This window comes from Geotrypetes seraphini, chromosome 3 (genome assembly GCF_902459505.1).
Source record: "Geotrypetes seraphini chromosome 3, aGeoSer1.1, whole genome shotgun sequence".
Taxonomy (NCBI): Eukaryota; Metazoa; Chordata; class Amphibia; order Gymnophiona; family Dermophiidae; genus Geotrypetes; species Geotrypetes seraphini.
This window is the reverse complement of record NC_047086.1, coordinates 150,995,863-151,009,272: the sequence shown is the minus strand read 5'-3', so window position 1 is coordinate 151,009,272 and position 13,410 is coordinate 150,995,863. Positions and strand designations below refer to the sequence as shown.

General features: G+C 41.9%; 1 protein-coding gene across 6 annotated transcripts in view; it reads right to left on the bottom strand.

Annotated features, from left to right (window-relative positions):
* FAM184A (family with sequence similarity 184 member A) overlaps positions 1-13,410 on the bottom strand; it is a 408,528-nt gene that overhangs the window by 83,774 nt on the left and 311,344 nt on the right. For all 6 annotated transcript variants that reach the window (XM_033938486.1, XM_033938491.1, XM_033938492.1 and 3 more), the window contains one exon: positions 5,479-5,691. In XM_033938486.1, the coding sequence (XP_033794377.1) occupies positions 5,479-5,691 (213 nt within the window). The remainder of the gene's footprint in view (positions 1-5,478; positions 5,692-13,410) is intronic.

Here is a 13,410-nt window from a genome sequence, read left to right as displayed (position 1 = left end):
CCCAGGATGCCACATATGCTAGGTATGCCAATAGTTGTATACGCTGCTCCACAATGTTAGAATGACGTCAGAATCACATGACACACAGAAAGGAGTTAAAAATGGCGTTGGGCCCGATGGTTTCTTTTCAAACTAAAAATCATTGCAGCTCACCGCACCCCAGAATAACAGTTTAGTTTGTAAGTACGTATGCTATTGTGTGGTACATAAGAACTGCCGCTGCTGGGTCAGACCAGTGGTCCATCATGCCCAGCAGTCCATTCACGCGGTGGCCCTCTGGTCAAAGACCAGCACCTTAACTGAAATTAGCCCTACCTGCGTATATTCTGGTTCAGCAGGAACTTGTCTAACTTTGTCTTGAATCCTTGGAGGGTGTTTTCCCCTATGACAGACTCCGGAAGAGCGTTCCAGTTCTCTACCACTCTCTGGGTGAAGAAGAACTTCCTTATGTTTGTACGGAATCTATCACCTTTAAATTTTAGAGAGTGCCCTCTTGTTCTCCCTACCTTGGAGAGGGTGAACAACCTGTCCTTATCTACTGGTAATACACCTGGTTGACAGCAAATGCTCACTATTGGGATGGAGGTCAAGGGGACTTTTTAAGCAAGTAGTTAGGTTTGAGATGAATAGATTTTTAGTAATGAAGGAACCTAATAGTCACGCCAGTGACGAACAGTCACGTTAAGGATAGAAATTGTAGAAATAATTTTTTAGTAATAAAATTGAGCACTATTGGGGATAACAATAATTAAATAAATAGTAATTTTTAAATGAGTTTATTAGAAGTTAAACATTAAATAGTGAGGTTTTGATTACTAAGGGAAGAGAAGGAGGGGGTGGTATAGATGATTATACTGTGAGAGCAGAATGTGGGGACCTGAGATAACATAGGTTATGGGAGGTCTGATGCACCGAGAGTCATCAACAATATATGATGTATCCTCCTCCTAGTTTATCACCTAAGATATTTAGATATATTTTGTGTTATATGTAGGGTAAAATAAAATTATTAGTGGGATTAGAAAAATTTATTTATGAATCGATAAGTGTGAGGAAGCCAATTTTAATTAAATAAATAAAGGAATTCATAAAATCCGATAACCCTATTAGTTTGCTAATAAGTTTATTCATTGGGTTGGATTATAGTTAAGAGGATCTGCTTTCTGTATTCTTACTAATTGGGTTTCTGCCAGGTACTGTGATCTGGATTGGCCACTGTTGGAAACTGTGCTAGAAACAGGGCAGCAATGAACAATACATTTATTTTCTTAAAAACTTGCTGCAGGAACAAGTATTGTAGAAAAATACATGTGTACAAAAAAGTGGCATCATATACATTACATTGTACTTATATAAGTATATGGCACCTACATGCCATTTGTCAGAGCAAACAATTAAGGAGCTAAGCTCCTAAAGGCAAGTTTTTACATTTTTAAGCACCAGAAGGTTAGGTATTATTTTTCCCTCAATCGCTCTTGTAAATCACTTACCAAAATAAGGTTACATAGAAACATATAAAAATGAAGGCAGATATAGACCATAAGAATTGTCTTACTGGGACAGACCAAAAGGTCTATCAAGCCTAGTATCCTGTTTCCAATAGTGGCCAACCCAGGTCCCAAGTACCTAGCTAGATCTCAAGTAGTAAAACAAATTTCATGCTGCTTATCCCAACTGCTGCGTCAGGGCAATCACATTCTCTCCTGCTCTGTCCACCTGGAGAGAATGTGATTGCCCTGACGCAGCCGTTGTTCGGTGAAACAAGAGCCTTGTTGGCGACATCCAGTTCCTTGTCTTTTTTCAGCGTGTGAAGTGCTATAGCAGGAAGATCTACTCGCTGCTGTTGTTGCCATCGTCGGAAGATAAGTGAACTGTTTTGTTCTTTTTCTGGCTCCCTGTGCACAGTGGTGGTTTTGGTCCCGTTTTGAAAAGTTACATTTTGAAACATGTGGAGTTTTTTTTGGCCTATGATACAGAGCAGGACTGGCTTAAGAACTCATTGGGTTGCCGTCCATATATTGTTGATAAGTTGAGGCTTTTTCTCCACCTATTATAAATGTACTTTCATGGGGTATCTCCACCACTAGGCTAATAACAATTTTTTTGCTGATTGTATTTAAGGGTCTTACTGTACTTACTGTACTTATATAAGTCCCACAGTTGGAGTTTGTATGTGGTGAGGTTGTTAACACTTTTGTTTGGACTGAAGGAGGTGCAAAAGCTGCCAGAGAATTTTTTCAAAATAAACATGGACTCCGTTGTAAAATCAGGAATATGTATATTTTTTAAATTACCCACATGAAACCCAGAATATACCCTCTATGCAGTCTGCTGTATTTATACCTGTAAAATCAAAATTCACACATATATGATATGAATTACCTCCATAATCCATAATCCTGGGCCCACACTGTACAAATGAAATTGAATGAGTCCAAAACAAGACTTCTTTGGCTCGGTCCAAAACTAGATCACCTACCCACCTCCATCCCACTACCCTCTGGCTCCTCTCTGCAGCTTGAGTTCTCAAGCAAGGTCTTGGGCATCATCATTGATTCCACATTGTACTTCAATGACCACCTCCAATCCTTGGTAAAAAAAATGCTTTTTCAGCCTTCACATGGAAAGTTAGATCCTGCTTCCATCAAAAACATTTTACCCTCCTTGTCCAATCCATCATCCTCTCCAGATTGGACTATTGCAACTCTATCTACTTAAGCCTAACTAAGAAAAACCTCCACAGACTTCAATGCCGCGGCCAAGCTCATCTTCGCTAAAAGTAAATTTGACCATGTCTCCCCGCTCCTGGCCAAGCTCCACTGGCTTCCAATAATCGCCAGGGTCCACTATAAATGCGCCTGTTTAACTTTCAAAATCCTATATGGTATCCTCCCTCCCTTTATCCCTCTTTCTTGGAATTCCTCAAACCCTAATACCACCAGATCCTCCTACAAATTAAAACTATCCTTCCCCTCGCTAAAAGGCATTTCCCACACAGGAAAGCTAGGGACTTCCCTTCACTTCAAAATCACTGAGCTCTGGCACAACCTTACCTCCTCTCTTCGGAACTTGAGCTCTCTCCAAGTTTTCCGCAAACATCTGAAAACCTGGCTTTTCTCAAAAAATGTAAGTCTCCCTCCAACTTAGGAATCAAAGAAACTCTTATATCTTGGCATCCCAAGTCCTCTAAATTTTCTTCACACTTCTACCTCTAACCCTCTGTTGTAGTTCCTTCCTATTTCTCCTACTGTAAACCGCATCGAGCTCTACGAACGTGGAGATGATGCGGTATACAAACCTAAGGATTAGATTAGATTAGATAATCCTATTCAGTACTGCTAACTTTTAAAATAAATCAATGGCCTGTAGGGGTATACTGTCCAAGCCTGTTTGTATGCATAAAGGTGTACATAAGCTAATTGAGGCCTTTGAACCAAGCTCTGGATGGAACTGCTAGAGAGGGTGCAGAGACAAGCAACGAAGCTAGTGAAAGGTATGGAGAACCTGGACTATGAGGAACGACTTAGGAGACTGGGGTTGTTCTCCCTTGAGAAGAGGAGACTGCGAGGGGATCTGATCGAGACTTTCAAAATACTGAAAGGATTCGACAAAATAGAGCAGGGAAAGCAGTTATTTACAATGTCCAATGTGACACGGACAAGAGGTCGTAGACTGAAGCTGAGGGGGAACAAGTCCAGGACGAATATCAGGAAGTTCTGTTTCACGCAGCGAGTGATGGACACCTGGAATGCTCTCCCAGAGGAAGTAATTGCAGAATCCACCGTTCTAGGATTTAAGGGTAAATTAGATGCACATCTCCCTTGAGAAGCATACAGTGATATGGGTACTAAAACTATGCCAGGGTACACCTGGCAGGGCCTCCGCATGTGCAGATCACCGGACTTGATGGACCCAGGGTCCGATTCGGAGATGTCAATTCTTATGTTCTTATGTAACTTAACCATCCTGTTATGGCTACAACAAGATTTCCTTATGCAGTGGTCTGAGTGACTTTCCAAGGAATATCTACATTCTCTCTCTGTGGTGTGAAACTCTACAGAGTGATATTTAAACTGACACTGGCTTGTGGCAATCTTTGCTGACCATCTGCTAAGGAGCCAGACTACCCGTTCTGATGAGTACCATCTACAAGGCCATAGGTCTCCTTATCAGGTACTGTATATCATATGCAGGACATCCATCCTGTACCATGGTGACAATTGCCATCTGACCAACTCAGTGATCCTAATTAGCCATGTGCACATCTATACCAACAAGTCTTTGTGTACTCAGCTCATCTAATCAGAGAACCCTTCTGTGTGTGATACGATGTCTTCTATATCATGCATTCTTCCTGGGAGAAAGGAGACTCTCAGGAAGGACAGAGAGAGACAGACTAACACCTTTCTCTTATGAGTGTTTTCTCACCATCCAATATGTAGTTCTAGTGTGCCTCAAAGAGTTCATAATAACCTGAAATACAAATTGTGCCATACTGAGTAAGAACCAGTATACGGCAGCATCTCAGCCATAACTAAGAACATTTCCAAAGAAAAGCTGTATGCATCCCAGCATCAGAGTAGTCAACCTCTCACAACAAAGGCTCCAGGAAACTGAGGGTTCCTATCTATATTTCCTTGTCCAGAAGCCTACTGTGAAACATCAGTTTAGAGTCCAAGAGGGAGAGGCGAGACCTGCTGTGTCAAGGGGAGCTGAGTATTCTTCCACATGCATCTCATAATTCAGGTGAGGTCAGTGCCATTTTTCCTATGGTCCTGCGGGCTAGACAGAAGGCATTGCTAAGTTCCAAGTGTGAGTTAGAACCTTTGGCATGTGTTTCTTGGGCTATTACTTTTGCCTGTTAAGAATAATTATTAGTAGATATCCTACTACTCTGATATTTCTTTATTTTGGTTTTATATGGATCCAAGGATTTTATTTTTGGTTTTAATGTAAACTGCATAGGTGCCACTTTGTGGACACATTTCGGTATATCAAGCGTTGTACATAAATAAGTATTGAAAAGATTTTCTGCTAAGTTTCGTTTATTGCTTTGCCATACTAATATATTTATCTTTCTATATCACCAATACATATTACAAATAAATTGTAATATGTATATTTCCAGAACATGGTCCTTGTCTGCCCTTATTGAAATCAGCACTACAAAGAATCTGAGGGACACTAGGTACAAATAATCATCCTCTAGACAAGCCAGTTAGCCTATAACAAATAATTTGGTTAATTATACAACCCCAAAATGCCTACAGGCCTACCACACACAAGTCAGTCAATTGGAATTTTGACTTGAAAAATAAATGTAGAAAATTACCAGATCATAAGGCCAGACTGAGTCAATCCTGGCTTTATCCAATTGCATATACGTACAAACTTAAACCTTGCTTTGGGAAATCTAAAGCACAATGAAAAAAAACCTAGCATCCAACATTGTATATTCAAATATAGAAATAGATATGCCTTTTGTTCTTGTTCTTTTGTTTCCTCCATTGTTTGAAATGCTATGAGATGTGCTTCTTGCAAGGACTTCTGTCTTTTTTGATGCTCTTCTTCCAGTTCATGCAGTTCTTGGGCAAGTCGCTGACGTTCTTGAGAAAACTGAGACTGCAGCTGCTGTAGAGAAGTCTGAGACTGGCATAGCTGCATCTCTAGATTCTGTTTCAGCAAGGAAATCTAAATAATAAAAAAGCATAAGCATAATGCAAATTGAGTAAATACAAAAAAATCAACACTTATAAATGTACAAGAATGAGCTTGAACAATATTACATTTTCACAAAGTAGAGAGTTTAGCAACTAGTCAGATATCTAATGGCAATTCTATGCTAAATCTTATATGGCAGTCATTGATTAATTTGGGGATACAGGTCACTTTATCCTGAAAATTAGTGTACATATCCTTCTCAATACACCATACATTTTTTTTTAATTAGCATTTTAAGAAAATATACATGTGGAGGGTATTTATAAAAAGGTATATATGTTGTACCTATTTTATAAAGATCTAAACAAAAAATAAACTCTTATTATCCAGTACATATATGTGTCTTTGTGCCTTTATAAATTTGACCCAGGGAAAGAAAATACAATATTTACATCTGCTTCAAGACAGGTACAACTGTATTCACGTATGTGCCACAAAGAACATATCCATATGCACCAGTTCTATAAATTACAGAAGTACCAATCTCACCCCAAGAAATGCCTACACATACAGTATATTGTAATTTTTAAAAAGTCACCTATGTTTGAAAGGCAAGAAGGTGTCTATTTCTAGCCTAATTATAAAGACATATTGGCTCCTATAAGTACTAGCACAAATATCTTGCTGAAATCTTGGAAACCACCTTCCTGTCTTTGAATGACATGTGGTATAAATAAATGAATAATAACTACCACCTTGTGGCAGAATCCTTGTTCAGACTCACCCGGAGCATTGCCCACATGCATTCAAATCAGCACAACCACTATGAAAAGGTGCAACAAGAACTAGAGATCTGAGTCTGTTTCCTCACAGACTCCAGAAAAGCACAAACAATTGCTTAGTTTTCATAGCCTTAAGTCACTTCCACATTTATTTTCGTTATGGGCTTGGCTTTCCCTATTTCAGTAGCAACCAGTTACCCCTGGAGGTTCTTGCACACTCCCTCAGCCTACAGCTAGGAAAGGGGAAGTTCCTCTCTCCCAGGGACTCCTTCCTTCCTCAGGGACTTTTCTCTCTTGCGGAGACCTCTTTCCAAGGATTCTCCTCTCTGGCAGTGCTACCTGGTTAAGCAGGGTTACCTAGTTAAGGTGGCTCAGCACTGAGCTGTAAACACAGTGCAGTCTGGGACACGTAGTCCGCTCAGCCTTCGGCTAGAAGCCCCTGCTGTATGGAGGTGGAATGGTAGCATTAGTGGAAGATAAACCCTTACTCTTCCACATACCTATGCACATTTACTTGAGAGCCAGTGTAAATGAATGCAGTTACAATAAGTACTAGCATATGCAAATTGCAACCTCCACCTTTGCTGTCACTCTTCAACATATCATGTGAGATGCCTAAAAGTTGTCGCACGGCAGTAGGAATTTCCACTCCCTCCTGCCGCCACCTCCCAAACCCCTGCCACATCCTGTTGTCGCCCAGCAGCAGGGATCCCCACTCCCTCCTTGTCACCCCCTGGAACCTCCACCATCTCCCAACCACCAAAACCCCCGAACCTCAACCACCGACACCCACCCAACCTCAACAACACTCCAACACCCCCTAAACCTCAACACCCCATCAACACTTCTAAGCCCACCCGAGATCCCCATCCTCCATATCTTTATTGAAGAAAGGCCGGTCAGAGGGATGCTTATATCCTCTGACCAGCAGGTCTGCCTCTTTAAAATGGTGGGTCATCCTCTTCCCAGTGCATCCTGGGATGTACCGGGGAGGTGTCTAAGGCCCTGATTGGCTCAGGTGCTTATGGCTCCGCCCATGGCATCTGAGCCAATCATGGCTTTAGACCTCTCCCTGGTGCATCCCAGGATGCACTGAGAAGGGGAAGGCCCGCCATAAGAGGCAGGTCTGCCGATCGGAGGCAAGCATATCTCCGGCTGGCCTTTCTTCAACAAAAGCAAGGGGGTGGGCTTAGAGGCGTCGGGGGTATTGAGGTTTGGGGGGGTGTCAGGGGGCTGTCGGAGGGGAGGGGAGGTTCGAGTGGAGTCAGCGGTTGAGGGGGTGTCGGTAGGTACAGGATGCTGGCTGCAGGAGGGAGTGGGCATCCCTCCTGCTGGGTGACAATGGGGGGATAAGGGGTCGTCGGACATGTGGTGGTAGGCGACAATGGGGGGTGTATGTTGGGGGTATCAGGGTATGTCAGCTGGAGGGAGTGGGCATCCCTCCTAATGGGCAACAATGGGGGTGTGTGTCGGGAGTTCAGGGGAGTGGCAGCAGGAGGGGTGCTTTGGGGGAATGTTGGAAGATTGCGTGCCAACGGCAGGAAGGAGAGGGCATCTCTCCAGCTGATTTTGGGGATGGGTGCTGGGAGTCCCCGGCTCATCCGATCGTGGCAGGGGTATTTTCCCCCCTGATCAGCTGAGCTGGCAGGACTCTCTGAAGCCGCGGGTTATTAGTATCTCGTCGAGGTTGGTGGATGAGTTGTTGAAGGTAGTTCTAATTGTGGTGATCTTTTGTTTGAAGTGGACTGCTAGCTAGGAAGCTGTTGGTGGCTTGTTACTTTGAGTGGCTAGGAATGGGTTGGTATCTGTAAGTTTTTTAAATAGGTTGAAGAGTATTTTTGTGTCTGGGTATTGGTGCCAATAAGTTTAGTGTAGTAGGCTTTACGTTTTTCCTTAAGTTTGATTTTGTATTGTTTAATTTGGTTTCTCCAAGTAGTTTTGGTTTTATCTTGTTTTTTTTTCTCCAGGCTCTTTCAAGTTGTCTGCAATGCCTTTTTAGTAGGAGAAGTTCGGAGTTAAACCATTTGTCGGAGGGTCTGCAAGTCCTGTATTTGTTTTTTTCTGGGGCTAGCTCATTCAAGGTTGTTTCACTTAGAGTACGCCAGTGGTTTACAAAATTTGTGGGGTCATTAGAGTCGAATGTAGGATCCACTTTATCCCAGAATGTAGCAGGATCAATTTTCTGTCTAGATTTGAAGGATGTTTTATGGGGCTCGGATTTTATGTTGTTTTGAAGCCAGTTGATGGTGAAGGTGTATTTGTAATGGTCAGACCAGAGAGAGGGGTGCCAGGTGTCATTGGTGATGTGGATGTTTGGTGTGTGATAGTTATGAGATGTGAATGCAACAATATCAAGTTGGTGGCCTTTTTCATGCGTGGGTTCAGGGTTGAGAATCTGGTAGGACAGGGCGTCTAGGTATGTGAGTATACCCTGCTGGCTCAGCTGATTGGGGATTCCCTTGCCATGATCAACTGAGCCGGTCATGTCTACTTTTAGGTTCTGAAATGTAGGCCAGCATTTTGCTTAAACTCGCCCAGGGCCACTTGTGGGTGAAACCACACCCATAACCAGCCTTGGGTGAGCTTAGCTATGCATTTCCCTAGACCCACAACAAATGCATACAGTGAAGCTCCCTGTCTTAGGGAGCTTTTTAAAAAAAATCATGCATCTCAGATGTAGTAGGTCACCTACTGCCACCTATAATCAGGACCCCCATTTATAGAATCAGCCCCAAAATGTTTTGTGTACCATGCGTCTGTGTACCTATTTTGCATGCAACCACAACCCCAGGAAATTTTATAACATACATAAACATCCTGAATAAACTTCACATAGTGAAACAGAAAAAATAGAGTAGTTCATAATATATAGTGGTGGTTAGATGAAGGGAAAGGAGGGAGGTGCACGGATCAGAAGGGGAAGAGATTCCTGGACCTCACACCGGCGCTGGCCACGTGAGGTCCCAGAAATATTGGGGGTGCTCAGGCACCCACAGAGCTTATGCCTATGGTGAGAAGAACCCTAAAAACAAGAACAATAAAGAAAATAAAACAAAAAAGGAAAATCCTGCAAGTCAAAGTGACTGACTGTTTAAAAGTCTAATTATGTCCATCTTCCTGACCTCTGTTCATTCAGTAATTCTCGACCGTTACCGACTTCAGGATCTAAACTTTTTTTGGTTGCACTATTCATGTGGAACAGTCTACAGTAACTCTGTAGCCATTTCAACTCTCACTTAGACACCTCCCCCCTTTCTGAGACTGCTTTTAAATCCAACCCTCCCCCCCCCACACACATCTTTCTGATACCAGACTTCTCACATTAGATCTATTTTCTGCTTTAATATTTAATCAATCACTATAAATTGTTTCCTCTGTACACCTCAACTTAATGTAAATTGGTTAGAGGCAGTAAAAAAAAAAAAAAGGGGTGGGTGGGAAGGGAAGGTGGCGGACAGCGCTGACTGAGCTCCGGACGCTCAGTGAAATACTTCCTTTTTTTGTGCTTGTTCTAAGCTGCTTTCGCTAAAATGCTGCATACTAAACGGAAGGATACGGTGAGAGCGGTGAAACCACTGGCTCTTATCTCCTCTCTGTATCAATCGACACTACACTGGAAATACTCTTAAGTGCTATCAAGAAAATGGATGCCACCATTGAGAAAACTGCTAAAGATCTTGAGGTACTAGTAAATAAAGTGGAGACTTTCTCTAAGACAATTGAAGTAGTTAAGCAGGACTGTATTGATAAGATTCAAACTGAGACAGGCTTATTGAAAAACTCAATTGCTGAAGTCATAAAAGACCAAAATTTGATTCATCGTAAAATTGAGCAAATTGAGAATTACAATAGGCGGTTGAATCTGTGAGTTCTAAATTATCCAAAAATTTAAACCATTTCTCCAATTGAAGTATTTTTAAAAATTTTGGTAGAAAATTTGAATTTCCCCTTGAACAATATTCTGCCAATAAATAAAGCCTATTAACTACCGCTTCTAAAAAATATAAAATCCACAATTGGAGAAACGATAGAAAATGAACCTGGTGAAAATAACCTGCAAAACCTGCAATGCTGGAAGAATCACTGTCTGATGTCAAAGAGAGAGCAACCATGATAGTAAATTTTGTCTTTTAACAAGACGTATCCCTTGGTATGAAGATTTATTTTTAAAAAGGTGGGATTCCCTTTTGTGGTCAGAAATTGTGGATCTATCCAGACGCTACTAAATCTACATAGGAACGGCATAGAGAGTTTCTGGCTATGCAAGAAGAAAATAAGAAACTAGGAGCCACCTATCTTCCAGTTTATCCCTGCAAATGTATCATCAGATATATAGATGTAAAATATGTTTTCTTTCTTCCTGAACATTTGAGGACTTTCTTGGACATTAAGAGGTTGACCAATGGTACGACTAGAGGCTCAAATTAATAAACCAGAGGGGGGGGGGAGGGGAATAAAGCCGTTTAAGCCAATTTCTTTTTTCAGCCGTGCGTTTGCCCGACTGTCATTTTTTTTCCCTTATGGTAATAAATTCTCCTTTTGTTTTCTAATGTCTTCCCTCTTGATAACACTTATGGAGGTCTAAGAAAGAATTTAAACCTATTAATGATATTGATATGTAAAAAATATATATTTTCCTTTTCTTATTGATTTCTGTGGATTTGGGTTTGTTTTCTGTATTTCTGTAACAAGTGTAACATTTGGATAAATCAATAAAATAATTAATAATAATAAAAAAGCAACAAAAATAGTGTGTGGAAAAGACTTGTATACCCTAGAGGAGAGAAGGGACAGGGCTTTAAATACTGTATTTGAAAGGTATTAATGAACAAACCTTTTACAAGAGCAGAGATGTTCTGTAGGAATATATTCTGTCCATACTTTTTTGTGTGCATAAAGGGAAAAGGAAGGGGCAAGGGGAGGGGATTTGTATACTGTCTTTTTTGTGGTTACACATTCAAAGCGGTTTACATATACTGTATACAGGTACTTATTTTGCACCTGGGGCAATGGAGGATTAAGTCATTAGGAGAAGTGCTTGGAATCGATTTCACAACTTCAGGGTGCTGAGGCAGCAGCTCTACCACTAGGCCACTCCTCACCTCCATTAGCCATCTTGGGTCTAGAAACCAAATTATGCCTGCATCATATCTCAGCTATCATGGATTCTTGTTTGCACTGCTTCTGAGATACTGACATCATCCAATTATACAATGTTTATGAGCAAGTACTGTTTGTACTTTCATCCTCCTGTGAAAAGTTTGGAGAAAGCAGTTTCACAGAGATACAGAGCTGAGGTAAACTTGGTTAGTAAACTCGTTAATAAGCCATCATGTACTAATCTGGTAACAAGTACCATCTGGCCAGCTCAGTGGTCCCCATTTGCCAAAACTTTATATTGTCCACTGTTCACATATAGATCTGGTATAATCAAGACACTGTGGCCCAGATTCTATAATAGACAACTAGAGTTAGGAGCCTACATCAGCACGCCTAGCTGATCTAGGCATCTAACAATTATTTAAAAAGCTTAATTAGCGTCGATAACAAACTTAATTGGCTTAAATTAAACTTAATTGCTTTCTAGGCACATAACTTGGTAGGTGCTACCACTTTCAGCTAGGTGCCTAGTCCAAGGCAGCTACCAGAAAATGGGCGTGGTTATAGGGGGATTGTGGGCATGCTTTGCGTGTAGGCACCTAAGTTTGTCATTGGTATTTAGGTTTTGGTGCCTGGCATAAAGGTTTTGATGCCTACTAGCACCTGTCCAATTTAGGCACCACTATGTGCAATACTATAAATGGTGCCTAATTCATGATTGACATGTGCTTTGCGCCACGTTCGTCAGCACCTATGTTTTAGGCACTGTTATAGAATCAAAGCCTGTGTGCTTACCTTTTCCAATCAGAGAACTATTCTATTTGTGATACAATGTCTATCATATTATTGTGGACTCTTGCTGGAACTATGATATACAGTGGTGCCTCACACAACGAACTTAATTCGTTCCAGGAGCAAGTTTGTTATGCGAAAAGTTCGTTATGTGAAACGCGTTTTCCCATAACAATACATGTTAAAAAAAATAATTCGTTCTGTAGCATAAAATATGCTAAGATGACATAAAAAAAGATAAATTTTTGGTTATTATTTTTATTTAGATACATCTAAAAACATAATTGTTTTTTAAAACAACACACATTTTTTAAATTTAAAGACAGACTAAGTAGAGTCTAATTTTACAGTGAGAGAGGGCAGAGTCTCAGCGGCAAAAACTGGGACTTAACTGTTCATTTTTTTTTTTTTTCTACCGTGTTTCCCCAATGATAAGGCAGGGCCATCAAATAAGACAGCCCCCCCTTTTTAGAAAAAAATGTAAAATAAGGCACCCCCCCGCAAATAAGCCACCCACCGATACCTGCGCTTACCCGAATCGGGTGGTACGGTGGGTGACTCCGTGTGGTCCCTGGCACCCCCGACACGATCGGGGCAAGAGGGAGCTCAAGCCCTCTTGCCCCCCCCGACTCCCCGACACGATCGGGGCAAGAGGGAGCTCAAGCCCTCTTGCCCCCCCCGACTCCCCGACACGATCGGGGCAAAAGGGAGCTCAAGCCCTCTTGCCCCCCCGACTCCCCGACACGATCGGGGCAAAAGGGAGCCCAAGCCCTCTTGCCCCGCCGATTCCCCAACTCCCCGACAATATCGGGCCAGGAGGGAGCCCAAGTCCTCCTGGCCACGGCGACCCCCTAACCCTACCCTGCACTACATTACGGGCAGGAGGGATCCCAGGCTCTCCTGCCCTCGACGCAAACCCTCATATTTATCCAAGAGAAACCACACCAGAGTAAGAAGGATAGAATGACCCAGCAAAAGTTCCAAATAGCGAACCACTCGTTTCCAGAACGTCCAGACCGCAGGACAACTCCAGAAAGCATGGAAAAAGGACTGTGGAGCACCCATACATTTCTCA